This window comes from Chrysoperla carnea, chromosome 3 (assembly GCF_905475395.1).
Source record: "Chrysoperla carnea chromosome 3, inChrCarn1.1, whole genome shotgun sequence".
NCBI lineage: Eukaryota > Metazoa > Arthropoda > Insecta > Neuroptera > Chrysopidae > Chrysoperla > Chrysoperla carnea.
This window is the reverse complement of record NC_058339.1, coordinates 5203505-5230241: the sequence shown is the minus strand read 5'-3', so window position 1 is coordinate 5230241 and position 26737 is coordinate 5203505. Positions and strand designations below refer to the sequence as shown.

Below are 26737 nucleotides of genomic sequence, written 5' to 3'. Positions count from 1 at the left end.
CCTCACCTCACTGTAACTTAGTCATTGATTAGCCGTAAATAAAAAACGCTATGTTTCTTGGGTAAGTTTTTTTGTTTTCTGATAGCATCGGGCCCCGGTACATTAAGAAAAGAAAAGAGTAGATCGCTCTTTTTCTCTAATTTTTGCACAATTTCCATTTCGTCTCTCATTTCAAATTTCGAAAAATAAAATTACAAGTAGAAAAAAATAAATACATCTGAATTCTCGAATTTCAGCGACATGCTTCCCTTGATTAGCCGTAAACAAATACGCTATGTTTCTTGGCTTCTTTTCTTCTATAGCAACGTGTTTTTTGTTTTCTGATAGCAATTTTGTTATCCGTTTCGCAGATTAATTGGATTATAGTGCGTATTCAAGATTTTTTTATATTTGTATTTACGAATACAAGGTTACTTTGTTGTGTTATGATTTGAAGCTCCATGACAACGTTAATTATCGATTCATGAATATTATAAACATAATTAATTGTTATTAGCACCATCTACATGTAAATATGTTTAAAAAACAATTAAATAACTTAATTAAGTTCCAAAGTTCCAATAAAATTTAAAAATGTCATTATTTAATACTAGAAATTATTGGTCGACCATATGTGGTGACAAAAACACAGAAGTGTTTGATTCTCAGTGCATTTGTTTATCACAATTAAATAGCGAATTTGATAAAATTTTAATTGGGAATCATGATGGATTTTTGTGGATATTTGAACCCAAATCTGAACGTTCTGAGGATGGTACGGTTAAAATGGGCTATCGTGCAATTGATCAATTATTGGAAGTGCAACTAACACATCCTGTAATACAAATTGGTGTTGGAAGATTAGTTTCGTGAGTTTTTTTTATGGAAGCTGTTATAACAATCAATTAAAACAAATAAAAGAAGATTTTAATTGGAAATACAATTTTGATTTTTAGCGGTTCTCAAGAGATATTCATCGGTATTTTACATCCACAAAGTTTCGTGGTTTATAATTTAGTTACCAAAAAGGGCCTTGCAGATCATGGTAATAATAATTAACTATAATTTTTGTGATTGTGGACTGACTAAACCCTTTCATCTAAATTGCGTACGATATGATTATTATGATTTTTAGACTTAATTTTACATGCACTTCACCCCTCGCTTTGCGAACCCGGTGCAATTTTTAGTCGTTCTGAAATGACTCCCTAAAGCTGATACCTATGAGCAGCAGATCTATGAATTTTTTCTTGATGACTAACATGTAAAATATATTCTTGTAGGTGATCAAAGTCAATTATTATTAATATATGAACATAAATTACAAAGATCCTCAGCTAATTTTGTGTTGGGATCATTTGGAGGTGTAAATAAACGGGATTTTACATGTATTCAATCGTTAGATGGTGTATTAACATTTTTCGAACAAGAAGTTTTTGTATTTTGTTGTTTTTTACCAGAATTTTTATTACCTGGACCAATTGTATATGTTCCTAGATCAGATTTATTTGTTACAATGGGATCGGACTGGAATGTTCATGCTTATAGGTATGTATTTCATATTCTATTTAAACTATTTTGGAGTTATATTTTTGTGAAGTATTTAAAAGTGCTCCTTTTACCCTTTCATTTGATACCTAACAAGGTATCATTAAATTGAAATGTTTTTAGTTCATGACTTTATGGCCTCTAGAGGGCGCCACATTCAATTTAATGTGACATCACATAGCCTATAACCAGCGGGCGATCAAGACGCTTTCAAAGATATTCCATTTGTCAAGTTATGATAAGTAGTTTAGAAGTTAAGAGGGAACAGATGAGTCGACACACAAATCGACATTTATTTACAGTACTAGAATAAATATCTATTATGATCTTTAAATATGAGCCTAATAAATATTTAATAAATAATTATTCTTCATAGGTATCAATTATTATCAGATGCAGGAGTGTTATCCAATGAAAGTCAAACAACCGGAAAACGTTTAATTTCCGATTGGACTTATGAATTGTCTGAATCGACAATTGATATGGTATCATTACCAAACAATAGTTTTGAAGATTATATTGTAATTTTAGGTGAACATAATTTATATTGTATGAACGATTTGGGAAAATTAAAATTTATGAAACGATTTGAATTCATTCCATTATGTTTTCATCCATATTTATTAGGTTTGAAACGACATAATTAAATTATTATTGCAAGAATATTTATAAAAACTGACCTAAAATTACAAGACCATTGTATCACGTAATAGTTATTCGTAATTCGAATTTGTTGCTGATAATAAAACTGATCGAATTCGCTTCGGGTAGATATTGTTTGTCGTAATTTCGTGGACATTATCATGATCAATGTTTGCCAATCGAAGGATGGCTGGATTTAGATGTCAGATTTTATAGATATTTATCAAATATGGATATCATATAAAAAGCTTTTGAGTATATAATTTGTATTTAGTAAATTTTAGAACCAGAAAATAAATTAATGATTTTGGTTGTAAGTGATACGAAAACATTGCTTGTGTATGAAGCGATAACCTTACGATGGTCAGCACAAATTGATTTTTTACCTGTAGCGATTGTACGTGGTAATTTTAATGGATTACAAGGTGGAATAACATTATTATCGGAAACTGGAGATGTACAATGCTGTTATTTGGGTACAAATCCTTCACAATACATAGTACCTCCACTTGTAAATCAAGATATTGATTTTGCTGTAGCTGAAGAGGAATTACAAATTTTACAAAAGGATATTGATTCGCGACAAAGTGTTAATGGTATGATTTACGTTTGTATATCATAGTAGTCAAAGGTAGCACAGGACTGCTGTACGTCCATAAATGAGCTGGCGGAACGAATGAATGTAGACCTGGTATGGGTACCGGGACACAGGGACATTCCAGAAAATTGTGAAGCCGACGAGCTTGCCAGAAATGGCACGATGCTGCCGGACACAAGCATCAATAAATACCCGGGAGTTCCATTTGCGAACTGCAAGTTACTCCTGAAAGAGGATATTCTGAAAAAGGCCAATCTTAGATGGAGGGAAGAACGTACTTGTGGTACTACAAGACAGATTGGTCTGAGTACAATCGCAGGCGTTTCAAAGTTCTCATATCACTTCCAAGGGCCTCTGTTTGCAAAGTTGTTGCGGCTATCACAGGACTGGCTGGGCGGTTCAGCATGCTGGCTGGGCGGCAAGCATGCTGAACGCTTAGGCCTGGCAGTGTATCACGACTACTGCAGGAGCTGTCACAGTGATGGCGAGGAGGAGACAATGTCTCATCTTCTCTGTCACTGCCCAGCTCTTGTCATGAGGAGATGGACTTACTCGAGTCAGCCTCTCTTTGACGACTTCCTAAAGTCAGTCGACGTCAAAGCCCTCCTGCTGTTCTTAAACAGTTCCAAATGGTTCATGGAGTAGTGGCCGGGGATGGGCCAACTCATTTACGGTAACACAACGGACCCTATGGTCTAAGTGTGTCCCACCCCAGGACAGCCACTCTAACCTAATCTAACCTATATCATAGTAGCTACTAGCAAATAAAGAACACCCTGTATATTCTAAAATCATTTTTTAGTGGTAGCAATGTCGAAAACAGCAGCTGAACGTGATTTAGAGATAAATATGATAATAAATCCAAATTTGGAACAATGTTTTTATAAAACACAAATAACAAATTATGATATACAAATGTGTGAAATTACAATAGAATTACTACCGAAAGTACAATTTGATGAAATACAAATTTTAATTGATGTAATGAAACCGTTTACATGTGAACCGAAAACCATTTATTTAAATAAAATCCAAGAGAAATATATTTATAAATCATATATTTATCAAGAACTACCCTATGATATTGTCTCACTAAATTTTCAAGTGATTATTTCATGTATCACCATAAATGGTGTACCACGAGTTTTACGAAAGTTTGGCCAGATACCATTACGATTAGCTTCAAATGTATGTGCACCCGTTAAAGAGAGTGCTGTCAAAATTACTTTAAACACCACCGAACCGGTTGTTTCTTTGGCGACATTGTTTCCAGGTAAAATTTTCTTTTATATTTTTTAGCGGGCACTAAAGCAATAGTTGGAAAATATGCTGTATCGTTTAAAATTATTAAATGATAAGTTTTTCCTGTCGCCTAAAAAATTTTCTCATGGGTTATTCTCTTGTACACACATGTCTTCAGTGGCGTAACTAGAGTTGACCGATGAGAAGAAGGGAGGGAGTGTTTTCATATCAAGAATTCATTCCATTGGAATCGGCAACATTTTGACTGACTGGTCCAATTGATAAGACCCATTTGACCAAATCGGCGGTCTGGCTTATTGTATAAAATCAAAGTCATGAGCAGCAACTCAAAAACTATTATGCAGATAGACGTGAAAAAAATTATTTGTATTACTATTTCAGAATTTGCTGGAGAAAGTGCATTATCACTTAGCAGTAATGCAATTGGATTTGTTCAATTAACGAATCCATCGAATATAGTTACTATACTAGCAGCAAAATCATCACAACGCTATCGATTACAATCTGATTCGATTGCATCATTAAATTATTTAACGCAAGATCTAATTTTACGTTTGAAAAAACATTTTATCAAACAAAAAGATTTTAATATTACACAAACTTCTACATCGTTACCAATATCACAATTATTAGATGCAATTGATCGACATTTTAAGAGTCGACAAAATGTTTTAGAACTACAAACAGGTAGGTACACACAATTGGCAGACATTGACTCTCGAAGGGTAGTCAACTAGTCCGTATGTTTCGCTCGTTGTACCCTGGACCTAAAGATTTACATTTTTTCTGTCGAGAATCACCTTGTTAAATAACATATACATATTTATTTTTGTCCACACATTCACATAAATGTTTCTACTCATATATAAATATTTATTTGTACCTAAATTACCGACTAAGATTTCTGACTACTTGTTTAATTCACTCGCAGATGGCGAGACTATAGTTTGCAATATACCTTAATTTAATATATTATCTCTATTTAAATAGAATCTGCACAATATGCAACTCAATACCGTATGATTGAAAAACGTTTAATGTCCAAATTAAAAGAGAAAACACCATCCACATTAACAAATCTACAAATGTTGCTGGATGATACTAACGATTTAATGTTAAAATCATTGTATAATTTAGAAGAAAGTTTTTCAATACTGGCATTGAATCAAACACGTTTATCAAGTACTTTGTATTTAATTTTATTGTTAATTGAATTATCTGGTGTACCAAAATCGATTTATCTTGAATTAAAATCAGCATTGAATTGTTCAGTTGTTGAAAATGATAATCAGGTAAATATAACATTCAAGTTACCCTCGATCCATAGAAACTTCAATCAAAATAGTCTAACTAACGAACACAGATTATAAGTTTATTACGGTCATGCAATGTTGCCCAAAATGATCTCTGGCTAGTGACACTTAAATTGAACTTTTTAAAAAAATGGTGAGAATAATACGCCAGTAAGAATACAATTTAAAAAAATTCTAGCCCATGTGTTATTCTGATGTATGAGCTATATTATTGTGAAGTTTCATTAAAATACATTAAGTAGTTTTTGCGTGAAAGCATAACAAATAAACAAACAAAGTCACTTTCGTATTTAAAATAGGATATAAAGATTAAAAATAAATTAAACTTTTTTAGGGTTGGGAAGATGTGGTAGATATTTCTTTGAATCATTTACTTCGTACGGTCTTCGCTAAATCTGAAAAAGATACATATCGTGCAAATGTTGAATCACTAACACGACTCGAAGATATCAATAAATTTAAGAAACATTTACATAATATTTTAGAGCGAGTTATGAAAAATATGCAATTTACAACGGATTTACAAGAAGATATTGAAAATGGTAACGTAGCACGGTTTACTTGTATGAATTTTAGACATTTATATTTTTTTTTCAGTACTTTTCGCAGGAGGGGAAATTAATAAGAAAAATATGCAACCAATAAAACTGAATGCAAATCAAAGTTGTAGCTGAAATAATTTTTCATACTTTTCTTTTTTATTCGACTTTTTGGCTCTAAAATTTACATAATTTTGTATGATTTAATAACAAATTTTTTTAATATTATTTATTTTATTTATTTTTAACAGAAACGATTGATGAAGAAAAACCGAGTAGTCTTCAAGAAAATCCAAATACAAAGCAAATTATTCCCATTGGTTCTCGCTTGGGTGAATTAAGAACTGAGCGACCCCCGAGTGGCAGAGCAAAAACTCCAGCATTGTTACAGGCTCGAAAAAACAAACAAAATGAAGTTTTTTAATCATAATATTGTAAATTTTATATAAACATATTAAAGAAAATTAAAAAAGTTTTTATTTATAAACAATTAAATAATAATTCATTTATATATAATTTATTGAAATTATTAGGTACTTAAGAGGTTTAAATTATAAACAGACGAATAACAGAATAGCAAATGCAGGGTATTTTACTAATTAATTATGTTAGTTATTTTCTTCTGGTCCGGGAGATGAACTGGAAAAATCCTTGCGAGATGATTGCGTTGAGAATATAATACAAAACAATTATACAACGTGTCTACTTAAGTTGGCTACATATGGAAACCTCAATAACACAGGCCTTTTAGATAACACAGTCAAATTTGATCCGATCTTATTGAAATTTTTTTTAAAACCCACTAATTTGGGGTCATTCTTTTCAGCTGTGATGTCAGTTTTTCGCTAGCTTTCACTTATATGGCTAATTCTGGGACCAAGACTCCACATTCTTGAAACCTATTAGAGATACATTAATTTTGATCACAAATTTGAAAAGTATGACCCAAATTTAGTAGGATTACATACTTGGTTTATTAAAATTGGATAAAATTTGAATGTGATAGAGCAAAATTAAATTTTTTGGTTTTGATGACGTCATAAAGTTAAAAAATTTTATTTTTTTGATAACTCAGTCAAATTTGATCCGATCTTATTGAAATTTTTTTTAAAACCCACTAATTTTGGGTCATTCTTTTCAGCTGTGATGTCAGTTTTTCGCTAGCTATCACTTATGTGGCTAATTCTGGGACCAAGACTCCACATGCTTGAAACCTATTAGAGCTAGGTTAATTTTGATCACCAATTTGAAAAGTATGACCCAAATTTAGTAGGATTACATACTTGGTTTATCAAAATTGGATAAAATTTGAATGTGATAGAGCAAAATAAAATTTTTTGTTTTTTGATGACGTCATAAAGTTAAAAAATTTTATTTTTTTGATAACTAAGGCAAATTTGATCCGATCTTATTGGAATTTTTTTTAAAACCCACTAATTTTGGGTCATTCTTTTCAGCTGTGATGTCAGTTTTTCGCTAGCTATCACTTATGTGGCTAATTCTGGGACCAAGACTCCACATGCTTGAAACCTATTAGAGCTAGGTTAATTTTGATCACCAATTTGAAAAGTATGACCCAAATTTAGTAGGATTACATACTTGGTTTATCAAAATTGGATAAAATTTGAATGTGATAGAGCAAAATAAAATTTATTGGTTTTTGGTGGATAAAGAATCCTATGTTGTTGCGGTTATATTAAATCTTGGTCAAGTATTTAATCTTGGTTCAAAACGGCAGATAGGACGATATCTTTGACTGGTATTAAAATCTGAACACAAGTTATCTTGGACGGATTTTTTCCATTTATCTCCTGAACCATTATGACAAATATATAGTTTAAGGAAATGGGATTTTTATTAAAACTTATTTTATTAACCAAAAAACAAAAACATCAGTACATAAATATTGTTTTACACTTGTATTTGATAGCTGGATGAGGGAAGATCAACCAGGATTACACTTAAATATATTGTTCTACATCTAAACGAATATTAAACGAGGTTATAAGATCAATGATAACACCATTTGTCCATCCAAATCCTGTTTGTATTTCATATTCACCACCTTCACCCATTCCAGGAGCCATCGCACTATACTTTTCAAACATGGAACGACTTTCTTTATATAAAATATAATTATGGCGTACCCAACGTTCAGCTAACAATTGAGCCAATTTTTGTGCTTCGTCATTATTTGAATAGGATAAACCTTTAATAACGATATCTTGATGTGGTGCCCATGCATTTGGTAAGTCCCATTGTTCTCCTGTTCGCTTTAAACTGGATGGTACACCGCCCACATAAATGTTAATTATATCCTTATTTTTTAAATATTTCACTGCCTTCTCTATATACTTTTGATTTTCAAATGGATAACTTTGTGTCCATAATGGTGTCAAATTTGATGGATAAAATCTCGTTCGTGAAACCTGTCAAATGAAATCAAAAATTGTTTTAATGAACTAGAATCAAAGAGCCTCTTTTGCGAAAATCTCTTAAGTTAAAATTTTTTGTATACCCGACCTGATTAATATAGTCATAATCACACCAAATGCCAACATCATCATTCCACAAAACTTGATCGATTGCAGTTTTAATTTGATCAGCTTTTGCTTTGTATAATTTCGCTTTTTTATCATTACCAATTCTTTCAAATGATTTTGCCAAAATACGTGCATTATTTTCCAGAATTGAATTCAAATCAACGGGAATGATATGGGTAGCACGTATATTTGTAAAATCTGGTCGTAGTTCCCAGTCAGGTACCCACCATCGAGAACTAAAATCAATACCAGATTCAGCAGCTGCACGAACTTCATTATAGAATAACGGCCGTGCATCTTTTGGCAACGCTAATGAACACCGAAAATCTTCACGATATGATTCTGGTCGTGGTGTAAATTGAAATGAATCGTAATGATACATCATATGTATTTTCGAATCTTTTTGTACGCTTACACTTCGAGTATTATCCCAAAAATTAAATTCTTCTTCAATTTTCGGTAGAGCTTCATTTAAAAATGGTTCATCGTTTGTGAAGTCCATGTAAGTATCAAACATTTTTGCTAGTAATGGGGGTTGAGATCGGTCTACATAATATAAGCGTCCACCATTTGGTATCAGACCTAGAAGGGAAAGGGTTAAGGGTTAAAAATAGGGTTAGGGGTTAATACGAATTCAAAGAGGTTAAAATACTAACCATATTTTTCAACTAAGTACAAATAATTTTCAATCATATGTTTGGCACTTTCATACATATCACAGATTAAGAGTCCACGAATGATCCAATATGAATCCCAGTAATAATATTCACGAAATCGTCCACCAGGTATAACAAATGGTTTTGGAACGTACAATAAACTATATTTATCTGCATTGATCATACAATCCTCATAAATACGTCGACTTAATACATTCCATAATGCATGCAATTCTAATGCAAATTTACGTAATTTTCGATCTTTAATTTTCGTCAACAATTCTGGATATGGTGCCCAATCGGTTGGCGTATACTGTTGTAAACTGTGTTCATCTTCAAAATTTTTCAGTAAAAATTTCGATAAAGACGATTCGGGTAAATGTGGTTTAATACGTTTTAATAATGCAAAATTATTTAGTACTTGTTGTGGTGGAACACGTAATTTTTTATCAACAAATCTTTTAGAGTCTGGGTACAAATGTTTCATTTGAATCACATGAAGTAGTTCACCAATACAATATACATTATATTGCGGTGAATTCAAGACCGCATGAAATTTTTGGGACCAGTTTTTATAAGTTCCATATAGTCTATAACTAGAAATAATCATCTATTTTAATATGAATTATAAAGAGAACCTAATAGAGCTATGTTAATTTTGATCACAAATTTGAAAAATATAACCCAAATTTAGTAGAATTACATATTTAGTTTATCAAAATTGGATAAAATTTGGATGTGATAGAGTAAAATTAAATTTTTTGGATTCTGATGACGTCATTAAGTTAAAAAATTCGATTTTTTTGATAGTACAGGCAAATTTGATCCAATCTTCTTGAAGTTTTTTTTGAAACCCACTAATTTTGGGTGATTTTTTTCAGCTACGATGTCAGTTTTTCGCTAGCTATCACTTATGTGCTTAATTCCGGGACCAGGACTCCGCATTAATGAAACCTATTAGAGCTAGGTAAATATTGATCACCTGTGTGATTTACCTGTGAAATTGTACGTTGTTCAGTTTTGTAGTTAGTAATAGTAATGTTGTTCGAAAAACACTATGAAAATTGGCCATCCAGTGAAACTTAACATTTTCAGTCTAATTTTGGTACATGATGAATAATATTCCGGATAAATTATATTTCTTGTTCCGGATATTCATGTCACTTTTGTTATTATAAGTATTTATCTATTCATAGGTTTCATATCGATCACATAATTAATTAAATGGAGTTGTTTAAACAATAATTTTGTATGAAACTATTCAAAATATTTGAAATATTTCAAAATAAAATAAGTATTATTTTTTTATTTTAATATTTAGATATGTATTTCAAAACAAAATTTGACAGTTCATGGATACCTAATACTCAAATAGTATAATAAGTAAAAAATGAGATTTTCTTTGTAAAAATTATCACTAATAGAGTGGTACAGTAAATCTGGCATTTTGACTGGAAAAACTTACAATAGTGACTCTGAGGTTATTGATCGTTAGGGGAGCATGTAAATAACTTTAAAAATAATTAAGAAAATTTTTCGTTCCGCAGTTTTTGAGAAAATCCAAAAAAATGGGAAAAAAAAATTTGGAAGGCGTTTTTCTCGGAATCTATTGATTTAAGGGAAAAGTTTTTCAAATAAAAAATGTAGAAGACACTGTCAGCTACATTTTATGTCCTTGGAGCAACGTCATACGAGTTAAATTACAAAAATTAGGTGGCGTTAAAGTATCAAAAAAAGGGTTTTCCACGGTTTTCATTAAGAAAAAATGATTTTTTTGTAAAAGTGTAAATGAAAAAGTTGTTGGACTAAAAATTAGCTTCAACTTTTATTTCAACAATTTTTTTGTAAAACTTACCGTTTTTGAAATACAGCTTGCTAAAAAATCTGAAAGTTAAGTTTTTTAAAATTTTGAAAAGGAGTACTTGATTTCCTTTTTATTTTCTTGGTTTATTTTAAACATACATTGTTTTACTATAGCTCGGAAACGGTAAGTTTTTCATAAAAATTGTTTAAATAAAAGTTGAAGCTAATTTTGAGTCAAACAACTTTCTCATTTACACTTTTACAAAAACATCATTTTTTCTTAATGAAAATCGTGAAAACCCTTTTTTTGATACTTTAACGCCACCTACTTTTTGTAATTTAACTCGTATGACGTTGCTCCAATGACATAAAATGTAGCTGACAATGTCTTCTACAACTTTTCCCTTAAACCAATAGATTCCGAGAAAAACGCATTCCAAATTTTTTTTCCCCATTTTTTTGGATTTTCTCAAAAACAGCGGAACGAAAAATTCTCTTAATTATTTTTAAAGTTATTTACATGCCCCCCTAACGATCAATAACCTCAGAGTCACTATTGTAATTTTTTCCAGGTCCGGCCTTTTTTTCGTCTATATTGACTGAATCAGAGTGGCGTAAGGCATAAATATCTTAAAATTTCAGAATCCAGGGCCAGTTAATAAATTTTTATAAAAATTGCTCGACTGCATTGTTTAAAGCTGAAATTGAGAAGTTAAAAAAAATTTATGCGATCTTGTCCAGGGAGTGAGAGCGACCCATTTTCGGGGATGGAAAAAATTTATACTGAAAATGCTCGGGAACGGTAATCGATATAGGAATGAATTCTAATGAAGATTTATCAAATATCTACCAAAAAAATGTATGAGCGCTTAGACTATAGAAGACTATGATCTCATTAAAAAAATACACGAATAATATATGAATTATTATTCTGTGTATGAACGATATGAACGCTGGTTGTATGACTGTTATTGGTAAAGACTCGTGCTCGCAACTTTTTTTAAAGCCGGAAATTCCATGAAAAACAGTCAACACACACTTTTACAATTAAAAAATAGACAGGGTGTCCCGTCATTCGATGGTCATAGTTTAAGAGCGGTATTCTTTTTACATTATTAAATTTAAATTTAATAAACTTAACCAATATATAAGCATTCAAAAATTGATTTCCCATCTCTTTTAGCAAAACAAATTTTTATACGTATCTCTATGGTGATATCGGACAATGGTGATACTGGACTAACCTATATCTTTCTCTTTGTAGCTCCTAAACGTATGATCGTAGCTTCGTTTAGGATAGCGATGCATCGTAGCCCCTAAACGTATGAACATATGTTGATTTTTTTATTTGTTTGAATGGTAATTAAATGGAGGGTGGTCTTAGCTATATTTCAAGAAAATAGGCTCAGTTTGGAGAGATCTGCCTATATGGAAAAAAAATGCATTAGTCGGGTTTTTATAATTTTGTAAATTTTACTTGTTTCTTCCTATTTTTTGTGTATTGTTTCTGGTCTTTTTTGTTTTGCAATTGTGTCTTGTTTCTGGCCTTTCTTTGTTCTAATTTGGTGCGTTCATTAAAAACAATATATTGAGCATGCAGCACGGACTATAGTATTGAATGAATTATTGAAGATTGAACAAAAAAAAAAACTGTGTAGTGACTGACTCGTTTTACAGTAGTCACCAGCATCACGCAATGACTAATTCATTTGACATAATCATTGTGGTTTGGTTATTGTTGTTGAACAAACGGCGCCACAAGTTTTTTGAATGTTTTTCTTGTATATTATTAAAAAAAATTATTAACTCATACATAATATACGCAGCAGTTTTTTAAGTAACACTTATTTAGTTTTTAAGGGATCCGTATTGAAAATCAATCATAACTCGCCCTTATTACTAAGGCTATCAAGCGCGGATTCAGCCCTCAAAAAAGGTGATGGGCACGGCACAACACCCAATAATCGGCAAAGTGCGACTCGGAGTAATGAACTCGCTTACGATCGATACAGTGGATTCGTATAAAAGAGATGTTTACAAAATATATGACGCCCTAACCAAGATTTTGTACAGTGTATTAGTAAATTAATAAACCTGTAAAATGTTAGTTTGTTCGGTAACAAAAATTACAAAAGTAAATGTCCGTTTATTTACACATCACAGTGTCACATTTAGATTCTAAACTACTGAACCAATTTTGATGAAATTTTTCAAAAAACTTCAAATCAAATAATAACAAATTCAAGTTTTCGTTTTTTTTCGCGAAAGCGTTGATAATATCATCGGTTTCAAGATGTTTAGAAAAACAAGCCCGAATAATCTTTCCTGTCCCATTGAAGCACTCAACCAAAATTTTACTCCGTGAAGTGTAGAAAAAGATCTCTTTGCGGTAGTTACGCTGACCGGAAGAGTTACGCGACAAATCTTGGTCGCATAATTTAATGAGATGAACAGTCGATGATATGGCGGAATTATTTTCATTTTCTATTTTCCATTTCATCAACCCAACCCAATCCAACCCAATAATCAGTATTTATTCATAATAGTTTATTCGCTATCATTAATGAATAGCCGGTACCTACATCTGAACCATTTTTTCACTGCCTGGATATCGACATTCAAGTACTTGACACCAATATTTGGTTCATTGATAACGGAATCGAATATAGGGGGATGAAATTGATTCCCAAAAGTACTCTTCAAACCGATTTCGTTAGGGTTTTTTTGGAATCTACTAACTATTTAAAGCGATTCATTGTTATACCATATATATGAAATATATATCAAAGTATATTAAGTTTAGTCACAAGTTTGTAACGCTTAAAAATGTTGATGCCACGAACAAATTTTGGTATAGGTGTTCACAAAATTAGTCCATTTTCGGTTGCCTGTCTGTCTGTCGTCTGTCCGTCTGTCATCACGATAACTCAAAAACTAAAAAAGATACCAAGTTGATATTTTTACAGCGTACTCAGGACGTAAAAATGAGTTCGTAAACGAGTTCGTAAATGAGCAACATAGGTCAATTGGGTCTTCCACCACACTGGGTCAACCTTACTCAAAACTTCAGTTTGTAAATTTCACCCTAACTAATGGGTTGATTCTCCAAACTACTGCCTCTCTTAAATAGCATATTCCTGGAGTGGTTTCCCTGAAACAATTCTTGACCAATATGGTTTAGGATTGTATTGTTGTTTGTTAATTGTTATACATAACATACAAAACAAAACAAACCACTTACTAAGTAAGTACTGCTTGCTTGCTGTATGTTATTATTCCGTATATCATGCATCATGCATCATTTCCATGTACGGAAGAAGGATCTTCTACAGGTTCTCTTCTGTCCATATTTGTATATTATTGATAATGGTTATTTTATTATTATTATTTTTATTTTATATAAAATTTTTTAATATGAATGAGTTTATCTCACGTGTGTTGATTCACTAAACGCTTATTATTTATTTTATTTTACATGTATTGTTCATTGAATCAATGAACGCGATGTCAAAAGAGAAATGTCAACAAAAAAAAATTGACTTTAGGACTTTGTTAAACATACCTTATACACGGTGTTTTATATAATTAACTACAGACCTCTTCAATTCCTGAATACGCTGAAAAAAAAAGAAAGAAAAAGCTCTTTACCAAATTTGGATCTGAGGCCTATAGTCTACAGTACAGAAGGGAGGGATAGTTTCGTGACTAACACTCTAACGAAACTTGGTGAATGGCTTCATTTCTGTGCAACCTACAACGTTCCAAAAGCCTGTTGGGTGAAGGAAACTCGCTCAGTAACAGAGCCGAGGAGATCTTGAAACTAAACAGAGCTGATATTAGAGTCATCATAGAGTTACTCACAGGGCATGATAACTTGAAGAAGTTCCAACATCAGATTGGAAAAAGACAATCTCTCACAGCAGCGAAGAAAATGGTTTGGTCCGGCCATAGTCGAACCAGAAGAAATTAGGAAACTCAGCGCTAGGCAAATCCTGGGTTTCAGTACATCAGTTGGTTATAATAGCCACTGAAAAGCGTAGCGGGAATAGAGTACAAGGGTCTATTTGGCTAGGTGCTCTGAACCATTGCTTCCTGGCGCGATGCTCGAGGTTGGCCCGCTAACCTCCATACCCATACCCCATACTCAACCTACAACGTTTTCATTTACGAAAACCTTGGAAATTGAGGCATTATCAATGTGGAACATGGAAAAACAAGTCAATAAAATGATTTATTGAAAAAGTATGAACAACCATTGTCATGAATGCAAGATAATTGAATATAATAAGAGAGAATACTAGTGGCCTACAAAAATACTGGGCCTTTTAGCGTGACCTCCACCTCCAACATTTCGGAAAAGCGATGGTATGAAAAGTTATCAACAACTGGCTAATTTTTACAGAAATGTTTAATAAATATTAGTAAAATTGAATGCTCATACTGGCCTACAAATTTCTCGAGCCCTATGGACACTTGTAGGGAACGAAAAGCACATGAAAGTTGAGCTATTTTATGAATAAAAAATGTAGTGGTCTACAAATAAATTTAGCAGTTTGTCGTACCCTACAAAAAAAATTTTTTTTATATTCGAAACTTATTTGGTAATATAGATAGATAAATAGATAGTGTTTAGCCTTCTAGGTATCAACCGCACTACATGTATGTAGGTAGCCCATTTGAACAATAAAGCATTAAGTATTAAGTAAGCAAATTTTCGACTTCACACCAACCTTTATAGGAGAAAATAAGAAAATCATTAATTACAATTCAATCACCATAAATCAATAAATGATTATGGAAGTTTGTTTTGATCACTTTTTGTATTCAAAAAATGTTTTTTTTAGGACCACCGACGATTGATTTTTTAATCAGTTTACAAAAGGTCAAATCAATTAATTATTCTGATATCATTGCTAACAATTTTATTTATTGCTACTAATTTTATTTACTCCTTGTATTATTATACCCTGTATATATGTGATATATATCAAGGTATACTAAGTTTAGTCCCAAGTTTGTAAGGCTTAAAAATATAGATGCCACAAACAAAATTTTGGTATAGACTATAGATATTCTTAAAATCACCTTTAATAATACTCATAATTCAGGTAAGCCCGATGATTTATCAAAAAAACTTCACAGAACAAATATTTGCAACATTACCAACAATAAAAATTGGAAAATGTAGGCGATACAAGAATCAAGGTTATTTTTTTCATTCATTCGATGATTTCAGTATTGTTAGGTGAAAGTGGTCTATATTAATGAATCGAACCTTACTCGTTAGATCTGCGACAATTTTATATATTTTAAAATATATTAAGGACGTTCCTGTCTAAGTGATGAAAATTATTAAGTATGGAATTATTTGAGACATACGTTTCAAAATTTTCAGAGTGAATTCTGAACTTGAAAAAATTAGACGAAAATTAAGAGATATTTTTCGATATATACCATAGTTTTTGAAATATTAATGCCTAGAGATTTAGAAAGTCACTTATAGAAGACATAACACTTAAATGCATACAATTTCATCACTTTAGATGTATTTTATGGACAAACGAGTTTCGCTTGTTATAATTTTTTAAAGGAAAATATTTTTCATACTTTTAACTAATGAATACAAATTTTCCAAATTAATTTGAATAAAATTAGTCTTGCTACATAATAAAGTATACCTTGAAAAACAAGCACTTCAATATAGGATTTACATGTTAAAAACGCAAACTTTAACAGCTCAAATCTAAAAATTTAGCACCGTAAGAAGTATAAACAAATTTACCTGCCTCGTGATTTTTTGGTTATTTCCGAGGAACGTCCTTAAGTGACCTAATAGCCAATGTACAATCTAATGATTCATATTAATTTTTTTTGTTTTTAAAAAAATATAATTTTTCTTTTTTTTGTTATTATAAAAATAAATAATGGAGCATGATTTCATAAATTTTGAAATAACAAAAAAAAAAAAAAAAAGTTATATATAGGTAAGAATCAAGTGGGCATTATTTTATTTATGTGTTTCAAGGAGTGGTTTTGAGAGCAACAGTGTAATACATATTGTGTTGTTTTCATTTTATATAGGTACAAAAAGTACAAGTATCAAATAAATATTAATATATTGAGTACCGAGAGTTCCTTCTAATATCCATGTCTGATCTAAGTCACCCGACACTCCACGATGGAGAAATGTCAAGTTTGACAATGGAATTAATGATCAATGATACCCCGGTTCTTGTCATAGCCACATTAAAAAAAAATAAGTATTCATCAATGACTAACTCATTTCATATTTCGTGGGCATGTGCAAACTATCTTAGGCAGAATGGTTCAGGTTAAGTGGGCTTTATAAGACGCCAGTATCTTGGTGCAGAGCCAGCAAGACGAGCCTTGGTTTGACAATCCTTGCCCATACCCTGGTCATAACGGATAAATCAAGACTTCGTTAGTTACCTCTTGTCTAAGATTGAGCCAGCATAGATTTGACTTCGGTCAAGGCTAATAAAATCAGTTTATTATTTTTTGCTATTATGGTAGCCGAGAGAATGGACATGCTATCAAAGGCGTTTAGCTTATTACAGCAAGCATATACACCGGAACAAATCGGATATGGCAAAGCGGATTTCATTTTTTTATCCTCACTCAGCGTGCTTATATCTGCTACCCAAGTTTGAAACGATTTTATCATTCCATGCTAATACAAATTGAGCCAATATTGGTTTCCTAACTTGGTTCATTGCTTTATAATCTCTATAACTATGATATCTTGACCCTTATATCTTCCAAACTGTGTTATACTGAAAGTTAGTAAATTAGTTATTGTTTTTTCCATATTTCTCGAATTTTACTTAAATTGCTAAAGAAAAATTGTCATAGATATAAAAAAAACTTAAAAATACTCTCTAAGGGGTTCATTAATTATTTTCAACAATAAGTTTGATAAAAGTCTTGTTATGAGCGTGGGTCTTGCACAAATAGGTCTTGGTTTTGCAAAGTTAGACCTTGGCTTTGCAGACTTGGGTCTTGGCCTTGATCTTAATTTGACTTGGTCTTGCAGACTTGGGCTTTGATCGAGGCTAATTTAGCTCACCACTAATCTGCCCTGTGACAGCGCAATCTGTGTCCTATTGTATCTTAAATATACACAATGCAGGTCTCGCACAAAGGATGTTTGGGCTGGCTCTCCTTTCATAATTTCGAAAACATTGTATATAAACAGTTAATAATAAATATACGCCATTTTATAATATTATGCTGATTATGACAGGTGACCAATGTTTGTTGTTTGTATGTAAGAAGAGCGGGAAATATAAAAAGTGGTTTTTGTTAATAAGCTTGAATAAATATGATTTATTTTAAGTTCATAAGAGAATAAATTTAATCAGATCAATATAAATCATTTAGTTACAGCATAAATACATACATTTTAATTTTAATATTTGTATGTATATAATAAAATTATAACAATAGTTTTATTATAATTGAATCACTCACTTTAAGGTTTTAGGAATATTTTTTTTTTTAGTTTATATAGTTACAATTTTGTAAAACTTTTATATCTGAAGCTGCAGAAACAAATAATATGTAGAAATGATACATCAATTAGATTTTAATTCAATACCGATAAAAATGCGCGTCATTATTAGATTAGCGATGATTAATTAAGAAATATTGCGAAATTTTAACAAGAGCTGTTTGAATAAAAAAGTCTATTATTTGTATATTGTTTATAAAAAAGTATGTTTAATATCGATCAATTTTAAACGATAATTTAAAAATATGTATTTACAACGTATACTATTTATTTGTTTTGTTCAATTTATATTGATTACAAGAATAGATCGTAAGTTTTCAAACTTATTCTTGCCAATTGAAATAAAATAAGTCAATATAATGATCTCAAGAACTCAATTATTATCAGAAATCCTTAATTTTTAATCGATCGTTAAATTCGGGTTAAGCTTTATAATCATACCAAAATTAAAAACTGGCCATAAACATGAAAAACTTTTTTTGGTAAAACGCTGACTTTGATTAGTAATTTCATATAAATTTCTTTGTTTTCAAGGTATTCATTATTTACTTCCAATTTCATATTCACCATTAATAGGTTTTGCATCCAAATCAAGAAAAGACAATTTCCGTGGAAAGTTTATGAGAGGTGTGGAAAAAGCAAGGATAGAAGATTATCCGTATTTGGTATAAACGTAAAAAAATATCGTTATTTCTGTTTCATTTTATAATTATTATTATATCAGGTTCAATTAGTTCAAAAAAAATCAGATTCTGAGGGATTATATCGGTGTGCTGGTGTTATTCTTGATGAATCTATAATATTAACTGCCGCTGAGTGCGTAAAGCTAAAAAACGCAAACTTTATTATAAAAGTTGGAACAACAGATGTAAATGAAGGTGGATTGCAAAACCAAATCGAGGGGATAGTAAGCCATAATTTATACGATCCTGTTTCATTGGATTATAATGTCGCATTAGTGAAGGTATTTTACTTCCAAACTTATTTTTATAATAAATTTAAGCTCTTATTCAAATTAGGATGAGAAAATTTGTTGTCTATTTTTTTCCAGGTCTATTTTTTCCAAATATATTTTTTTCGGATCTATTATTTCGGCTCCAGTCTATTTTTTCCTAAATCCATTTTATCTAGCTTGATCGACCTAAATTTCGTAATATTTCTAACGTATTTTCAACAAATTATAATTTTTCAGTTGAAAGACGCACTAAAATATTCAGATACAGTTCAACCAATAGAATTAGCTGATGATGGCTGGGAGTGTAATAGAACTAATTATGGATCTTATAGAGGATCGGTGGTCGGATGGACTTGGGTAGGTGAATTTAGGTTTCAAGTGTAGGGCAGTTAGTTGAATTCTCCTGAATTTAAAGACAAGCGTGAAGTCGAAAAAGGATGGTACAAAAGTGTAAATTTCTGAAACAATTCTTCTTTTCACGAGCACAATCGAACCATATATGGTTTAAAATTCTGGAGCAAAAATACGGAGGTCAATTTCAAGGGGTTTTACTACACTATTATGTAGAAAATAATTCCAACTTCACGAAAACTCTCACGGAACGAAAAATATGCAATATTCTAAAAAGATATTAGATAAGAAATTTTTATTTATTTAATTATTTTGTTCTCTAGTGGGGTGATGATAAACCGTCCAATGGGCTTTTAAAACGTAGCGAACTTCAAGTTATTCCTCAAAAGAGATGTGAAGATTTTTGGAAGATTTTTCGTGGTACTCATCGTAATAATAATAAAATATTTTGTGCTTATAAAGTAGACCATTGCGGAATATGTGGCGGTGAATTTGGTGGGATATTCATTATGAACAAAAAAGTGTATGGCTTTACTTTAGGAGGTCCAAGAAAGTGTGCTGTTAAAGTTAGGTTAAAAGTACCTTCTATTTTCATACGTTTAACGGATAGAAATATTGCGAATTGGATAAAGAAAAATAAAATAAAACTTAAAAGTCAAAATTAAATAGCTTTTTTTTTCTGGAAACAACCATGTAGCATTCTGTAAATGATTAACTGGTCCTAGATGACATCATTCCAGTAGATTTAGCATCTTTCCAGGGCTGTATCTCCGAAATTTTTATTCGTATCGACTTGAAAATTTAGGATAATATTCTCGAAATGTTGTAGCAATTAATAAGACAACTTGTGAAACCCATGTAGCCCCTCCCTTAAGCTAATAAAACACTACAGTTTGTTAATTGCTAATTTATAAAGTAAAATAGCATGAAATAATGTGTTTTCTTACTGAAAGTCATTAAGAACTAATTCTCTTATCTAATTAAGATAAAATATTATTATATTATTTATTATTAGTATACACAAAATTAGAATATTAAAATTTACTTTTTCCCATTTTCATCGATGTTTTTATAAAATGAAAATTGAAAGTTTATACTGTGTGTGGTTTTTGATTCTCCTTGTATTGTTCACAATTATATATGGTAAGTTATGAATTTTACAGAAAAAAATACAGAGGCTAGCAAGAATCAACAAAAAATATAATTCAAAGAGTAATTAGGTTAAAAATGAGAAAAACATTTTTTTTTATTAAGGAGGAACTATTTCTCTTCCAAGGAAAAATTCATCATGGGCAAACTTTACATTCAAAGCAAAACGAGCCAAGTTTGGTAAATACTTCATTTCGGGTGTTGAAAAAGCATCAATAAAACAACATAAGTACATGGTAAAACCCTAACGATAGTTTTATTTTTAACGTTATAATTATTATGCAGAAGAATGACACCATCTATTTTTGGCTACAATACACTCAAAAATTATCTTTTCCCAGTTTTTATACCATGAAATGGTATAAATTATGAAATATATCAAGGTATATTAAGTTTAGTCACAAGTTTGTAACGCTTAAAAATATTGATGCTACCAACAAAATTTTGGTATAGGTGTTCATAAAATCATCTAATTAGTCTATCTTCGGTTGTCTGTCCGCCTGTCTCTCAACACGATAACTCAAAAACGAAAAAAATATCAAGCTGAAATTTTTATAGTGTGTTCAGGACATAAAAAGTGAGGTCGAGTTCGTAAATGAGCCACTTGGTCAATTGTGTCTTATAAACACTACATATTTTAGTGCAAAAATAAGTGGGGTCCTATTTTTCTATAATTATCGTATTTTCGTTGTCTGATGCTAATTATTGAACATCAGGCTCAATTGTACGAGAAACGTAGATCAGAATGGAAATTTTTGTGCGGTGCTGCAATACTTGATGAGAATATCGTATTAACTCACGCACATTGCTTGGGGGAACAGAACAACGTAAAGTACTATGGTGTTAGAGCTGGAAAAACGAAATATATACAAAGTGCTGAAAGAATTTCTGATCTAATCAATGTAGAGCGTATTGAAAAACATGCTGGTTACGATGAGGCCGCAATAGATTATGATGTTGCATTAATAAAGGTACTGTCTCCTTCAAAATATATTTCTAGTTATAGTATAGTCAAAGAACAATATTTGAACTCCGCATAAAGGCATCTGGTAGCTTCCAAGTGTCTTACCACTTTGATAAATTTATTTAAAAGCAAATTTTATCAACAAATTCAAATGGATTAATTTTTCAGTTAAGTTGGCCAATAGATTCTGAAGCAAAAACAATAAAAATAGGCAGTAATGATTGGACATGTGATGAATGTGCCACAAAAGGATTTTATAGAGGAACAATAGTTGGATGGACTTGGGTAAGTCAATTGGGTTTGGAACTTTAGTCGAACAACGTAAATTTTGCGATTTGAAGTTATTTGATAATGTAATTTACATATATTTTTAGTCTAACCAGGCCGCTACGCTGGACGATCTTATTAATCCTAATTATACATAGCACTCGAAATATATGTAACTTTATATTAGCCTAATTATTTTGTTTTTAAAGTCGAAATCGTTCAGCGAAACCGGCGGGTCACCTGTTACCTCCATAAATTATAGCCTACGTGTTATTCTGATGTTTGAGGTATAATATTGTAATATTTCATTAAAATCCATTCAGTAGTTTTGGAAATAGCTCCTAAACGAATGAACCGATTTTTATTTTTTGTTTGTATGAAAGATTAGTTAATGTAGAGTGTTCTTAACTATGTTTCAAGAAAATCGGTTTAGTTTGAAGAGAGCTACAAGAAAGAAAAAGCATTTGTCGGGAAATTTTTTAATTTTGTAAATTTTGCTGGTATTATTTTTTAGTTTAGTAAGGATAAACCAACCAGCAACGATTTAAAAAGAAGTCAACTTCAACTCACTTCCCAAACTGTATGTGATTATCTTTGGTGGAGTAAGTATGGTCGCATTAAGTATGGTAAGGGTGTTAATCCTAAAAGTAATAAACGTATATTCTGTGCGTATAAGGTAAAGCAACAATGTAAAGAGAGCGAAGAAGATTATAACAACAATTGTGTAAAAACACTATGTGGCTCTGATTTTGCTGGCATGTTTATAAAAGATAATACACTTTATGGTATTTCGACAGTGAGTACGGCTAAATGCAACACAGCCGGTGTACCAACTTTTTTCACACGTTTGGCAGATAAAAGAATTAAAAAATGGGTACGTGATACTATGGATGCCCTTTTAAAACAACCAAACACAGCGGAACGTTGTGTTCAGTGGAATCCTAATTCTTCGAGAGGCAATTGCGAGGACTCTGATTAAAAGTATCTTCTATATATAGTAAACTCCATACTATACAAGTCAGTTAACAATGTGCAATTACAAAACATCTTAAATTATAGTACCTACCTAGCCTAAACTTTTCCTATAGTACATCTTCCTAAATATGAATTGCTTTGAAGATAAATTTTAGATAGTATTCTAGAAATAGTATATTTGATTGTTAAGATATTAATTTTAAGCAAAAAATAATATAAAAATCGTAGGTATGAATCGATATAAATGTAAACTGAGAATGCTATCACATGACGGAACAACATTCCGATTCGTTAATTTATTAGTGCATAACAATTTATTTATGTTTATCAAATGCAATTATTGTTAATAAAAAAAATAACTAACTTTTATGAGATTTATATAAATTCTTCAAATATTTTCTTTACATATCCTGGGATTTTTTTTTTTTTAAATTGTCACGAAGAATCTGCGTAAACTAAACTTGAATTTACTCTTTTTGTTTCGTTTGTGTATCTTGAAATATTTTGATATGGGAAAGGCGACGGGGTGTTGGCAATAATATCGAAATGTGATAATGTGATAGTTGGCATAGAGCATAGTTTGTGGACGGGACAGTTAAATGGACCGCAGCGCTGCACAATGGAGTATTTCCATAAATGTAATTGTTTTTTTATAAAATTGTTTAAATATACTCCTACATATCTCGGTAGTTATTTCTTGAACCGTTTCCTTTATTATCTGTTCAAAATGTTCTACATTTCTAAAGGACCATTATAATTCCTGTCGAACTTTCTCAATTTATGGCTACCCTGAATATTCGATGTTAAAAGTGAATCGTTGAATGTTAATATTTTTGAAAGCAGAGCTTTTTATAAAGAATACATTTTTTTCATAAACCTTATAATACATACATCCTGTATATAATCCATAGACTTATATGCCCATCCATATAATTGTGTAGTGTTTCGTTACTATGATAACTGCCTAAAATAAAACTCATGGTCGTAGCCAATATATTAGTATAGTTAGTGAGTTAGTCAATGATTTTCATAATGTTATGTGTACATGATTGTATTATTTTCTTGGTTTTTGGTTGACCGACAATATTTTCAAACTTTATGAGTTATTATTTATTTTATCGTTTTATTGTTGTTGTTCTGTGTGCTTTTCTTCACTTCATTTTGGCAATTTTCCAAATATTACAATGAACAATTTTTATTAAAATAAGTACAACCATAACATAAAATAGCCCATATTTTAAATAAAAAATTGGTCAAGTGCGAGTTACACTCGTATGGAAAAGATTCGTCTAGAAATCATCTGACGAGTGATTGATTCCATAAACAATGATTTCATGACAACAAAGTAATTAGCTTGTGTAAACATGAAATTGGTTTTTACACATTCCAATGACTCCTTAAAAGAAGGCCTTAGACTAGCTATGCTGAAAAACCCTATATATCAACATATCAAGGTACCTATACTATGTTTAGGACTCCATGGGACTTCACGGCCTTACAATGTAAGTAATTATGAATCATTAATTGCCTGGACTATTATACATAAATAATAACATATAAATTATAAAAACAAGATTGCTATTTTTTATGAAATAAATATAAAACTAATTACAATAATTGAATAAGCATATAATTAGTGATTAACAATAAATTAATTGCTTTTAATCAAAATAAAATATTAGATTTTTATAATTTATATCAAACAATGTATTATGTACATACTAATAACATTATATCAACTTTAATGCTAACAGGAATAGTATATTACGAATCTAGGCCATACAAAGTAAGATTTCCTGGCGTGTGTGATAAAAAAGTCGAGGAGAAGCCGAGTCTTACAAAAAATATTGAAATTACAATTACCAAATTTAAAAAAATGTTTCTTCAGTGTTGAACTTATGTTTTGTCAATTTGTTTAAATCTACACCACTTTTTCTTTTTTTGCATACAGTTGGCTGATTAGTTGGTCGATTTTTAAGAGGTACTCGTAATATTTGAAACTGCCTTCGGGCTCAAAAATTTATAATACGCCTCTGACAACATGCTAGGAGTAATTATTAATGTAATTTATACATATTTATCTTGATAATTTATTGTTAACACCTGAATATTATAATCGTATTAATAATGATCTATGAATAAATAAAATAGCATAATTTAATTTTTTTTTTAAATTTATAAATAAATAAAAATACTTAATTAGATTTTACATGTATACAAGATGTGTATTCATGCATTTTTAACACGTTTTTATTAGCTTCATTATCCTGATCAGGATTAACGATTTCCATATCTGAAAATATATACATTTATTTGCGTTCCCACCATATTTTATACTACAAACACTCTAAAATTTCAATTTGATAAGTCATTCGAGTCAAAACGAAACGAGAGAAAAACGGAAAAATAGTGGTGTTTTAAAATTAGACTATTTTACCATAAATTTAGAATGAAATTTTGAATTCAGTTATCTGCTTATAAAGGGCATTAATTAGAATGCATCGACGCGATTTAAAAATGATCCTTATAGATCGTGATTTTTTAGAAACGTCCTTAAATATTCGTTTTTGTGCTTTCCAGTAAGATGATAAATCTGTTTGCTCTCATTAATAGATATTAACGCACTGATTTTGTCTCAACCTATATTAAAGAATTAATTAATTTATTATAAAAACAATTTTGTCATTTAATTAACATATTTAATAATAATTATTATTAAATATGTGTTTATAATAATGAGTTAATATGTGCATTTAAAATATTTATTAAATATAATTGTGTTATAAGTAACATAATATGTAATAAATAAAAAAATTAAATATTAAAAATTAATGTCATCCTACTCACCATATACTCTTTTATTTTTAATTGCCACTACGTAGGTACTGTAATGACATATACGTAATGCAAGTTGCCTACATATTAATTTTATTCGTTAACTTTTACGTGAAACGTTTCATTTAATTACCAATTAATTGTTTATTAACATCTAAAAAACACATTCCACCAGGTTTTAGCAGAAAGTGAGCATCTAATTAGTCGATTTTGATTAAATTTTTTACTATACTAGAATGTGACTTATTGTAGCAAATATATTGACAATGGGTGTATGTAGAAACTTTCTTCTCATAAATATGCTTTGTAAGTTTTGTACTAGATTATTATTTGTGTAAGTATATATAAATGCATTATAGTAAGTTATTAATTAAGTAACTGTTATGGTTACTTATTTTTAGTTATTTATATTCATAATAATATTAAGTATTGTTAATTAAGTATGACAGACATTTCTATATAAATTATTAGACATTTGAGAACTGAATATCATATTTTATACATAACTTTACTTATTTACAATCAATTATTAATATTGTGAAATGAAGTCTGTTGAAAAATTAATGCTATATGTATACATATAGTTAGGAAGAACTTTCATGATCCACTATCCGCTCACAGAATAGAATAAATTTATTTTAAAGTATCTTTTATTATTTTTCTAGCCTTTTTTTCCTGTCCACTCGAGATTTTCCTTATTCCTTTATCAAATTCCATGGTTTAACTCTCATTTGAAACTTATTATGCTGGCTTTTGATATGCGATTATTAATCTTAATTAATCTGCAGTTTCAATTCATTACTTAGCCCGCTCGATAAACACAAAT

At 30.5% G+C, this 26737-nt stretch overlaps 4 protein-coding genes across 4 annotated transcripts; 3 read left to right on the top strand and 1 right to left on the bottom strand.

Annotated features, from left to right (window-relative positions):
* Nucleotides 1-573: 573 nt before the first annotated feature.
* LOC123295000 (protein PTHB1) lies at nt 574-6439 on the top strand. The gene is made up of 11 exons (XM_044876194.1): nt 574-848; nt 936-1024; nt 1263-1527; nt 1904-2154; nt 2460-2765; nt 3873-4040; nt 4412-4717; nt 5021-5322; nt 5678-5885; nt 6134-6273; nt 6416-6439. Exons 1-11 carry the CDS (start codon nt 574-576, stop codon nt 6437-6439), a joined length of 2334 nt encoding a protein of 777 aa, XP_044732129.1.
* A 1404-nt stretch (nt 6440-7843) lies between these two features.
* LOC123294998 (trehalase-like) lies at nt 7844-10187 on the bottom strand. The gene is made up of 4 exons (XM_044876191.1): nt 10077-10187; nt 9082-9677; nt 8406-9007; nt 7844-8311 (listed from the first exon to the last, which is right to left on the bottom strand). The coding sequence occupies exons 1-4, from the start codon at nt 10151-10153 to the stop codon at nt 7844-7846; spliced, it is 1743 nt and encodes a 580-aa protein (XP_044732126.1). The 5' UTR covers nt 10154-10187.
* An 8499-nt stretch (nt 10188-18686) lies between these two features.
* Nucleotides 18687-20361, top strand: LOC123294997 (trypsin-1-like). The gene is made up of 6 exons (XM_044876190.1): nt 18687-18724; nt 18950-19080; nt 19140-19379; nt 19608-19727; nt 20045-20287; nt 20332-20361. The coding sequence occupies exons 2-6, from the start codon at nt 19036-19038 to the stop codon at nt 20359-20361; spliced, it is 678 nt and encodes a 225-aa protein (XP_044732125.1). The 5' UTR covers nt 18687-18724; nt 18950-19035.
* A 450-nt stretch (nt 20362-20811) lies between these two features.
* On the top strand, nt 20812-23167 carry LOC123296474 (U21-ctenitoxin-Pn1a-like). The gene is made up of 5 exons (XM_044877953.1): nt 20812-20864; nt 20976-21106; nt 21587-21841; nt 22003-22119; nt 22616-23167. The coding sequence occupies exons 2-5, from the start codon at nt 21104-21106 to the stop codon at nt 23078-23080; spliced, it is 840 nt and encodes a 279-aa protein (XP_044733888.1). The 5' UTR covers nt 20812-20864; nt 20976-21103; the 3' UTR covers nt 23081-23167.
* Nucleotides 23168-26737: the final 3570 nt, after the last annotated feature.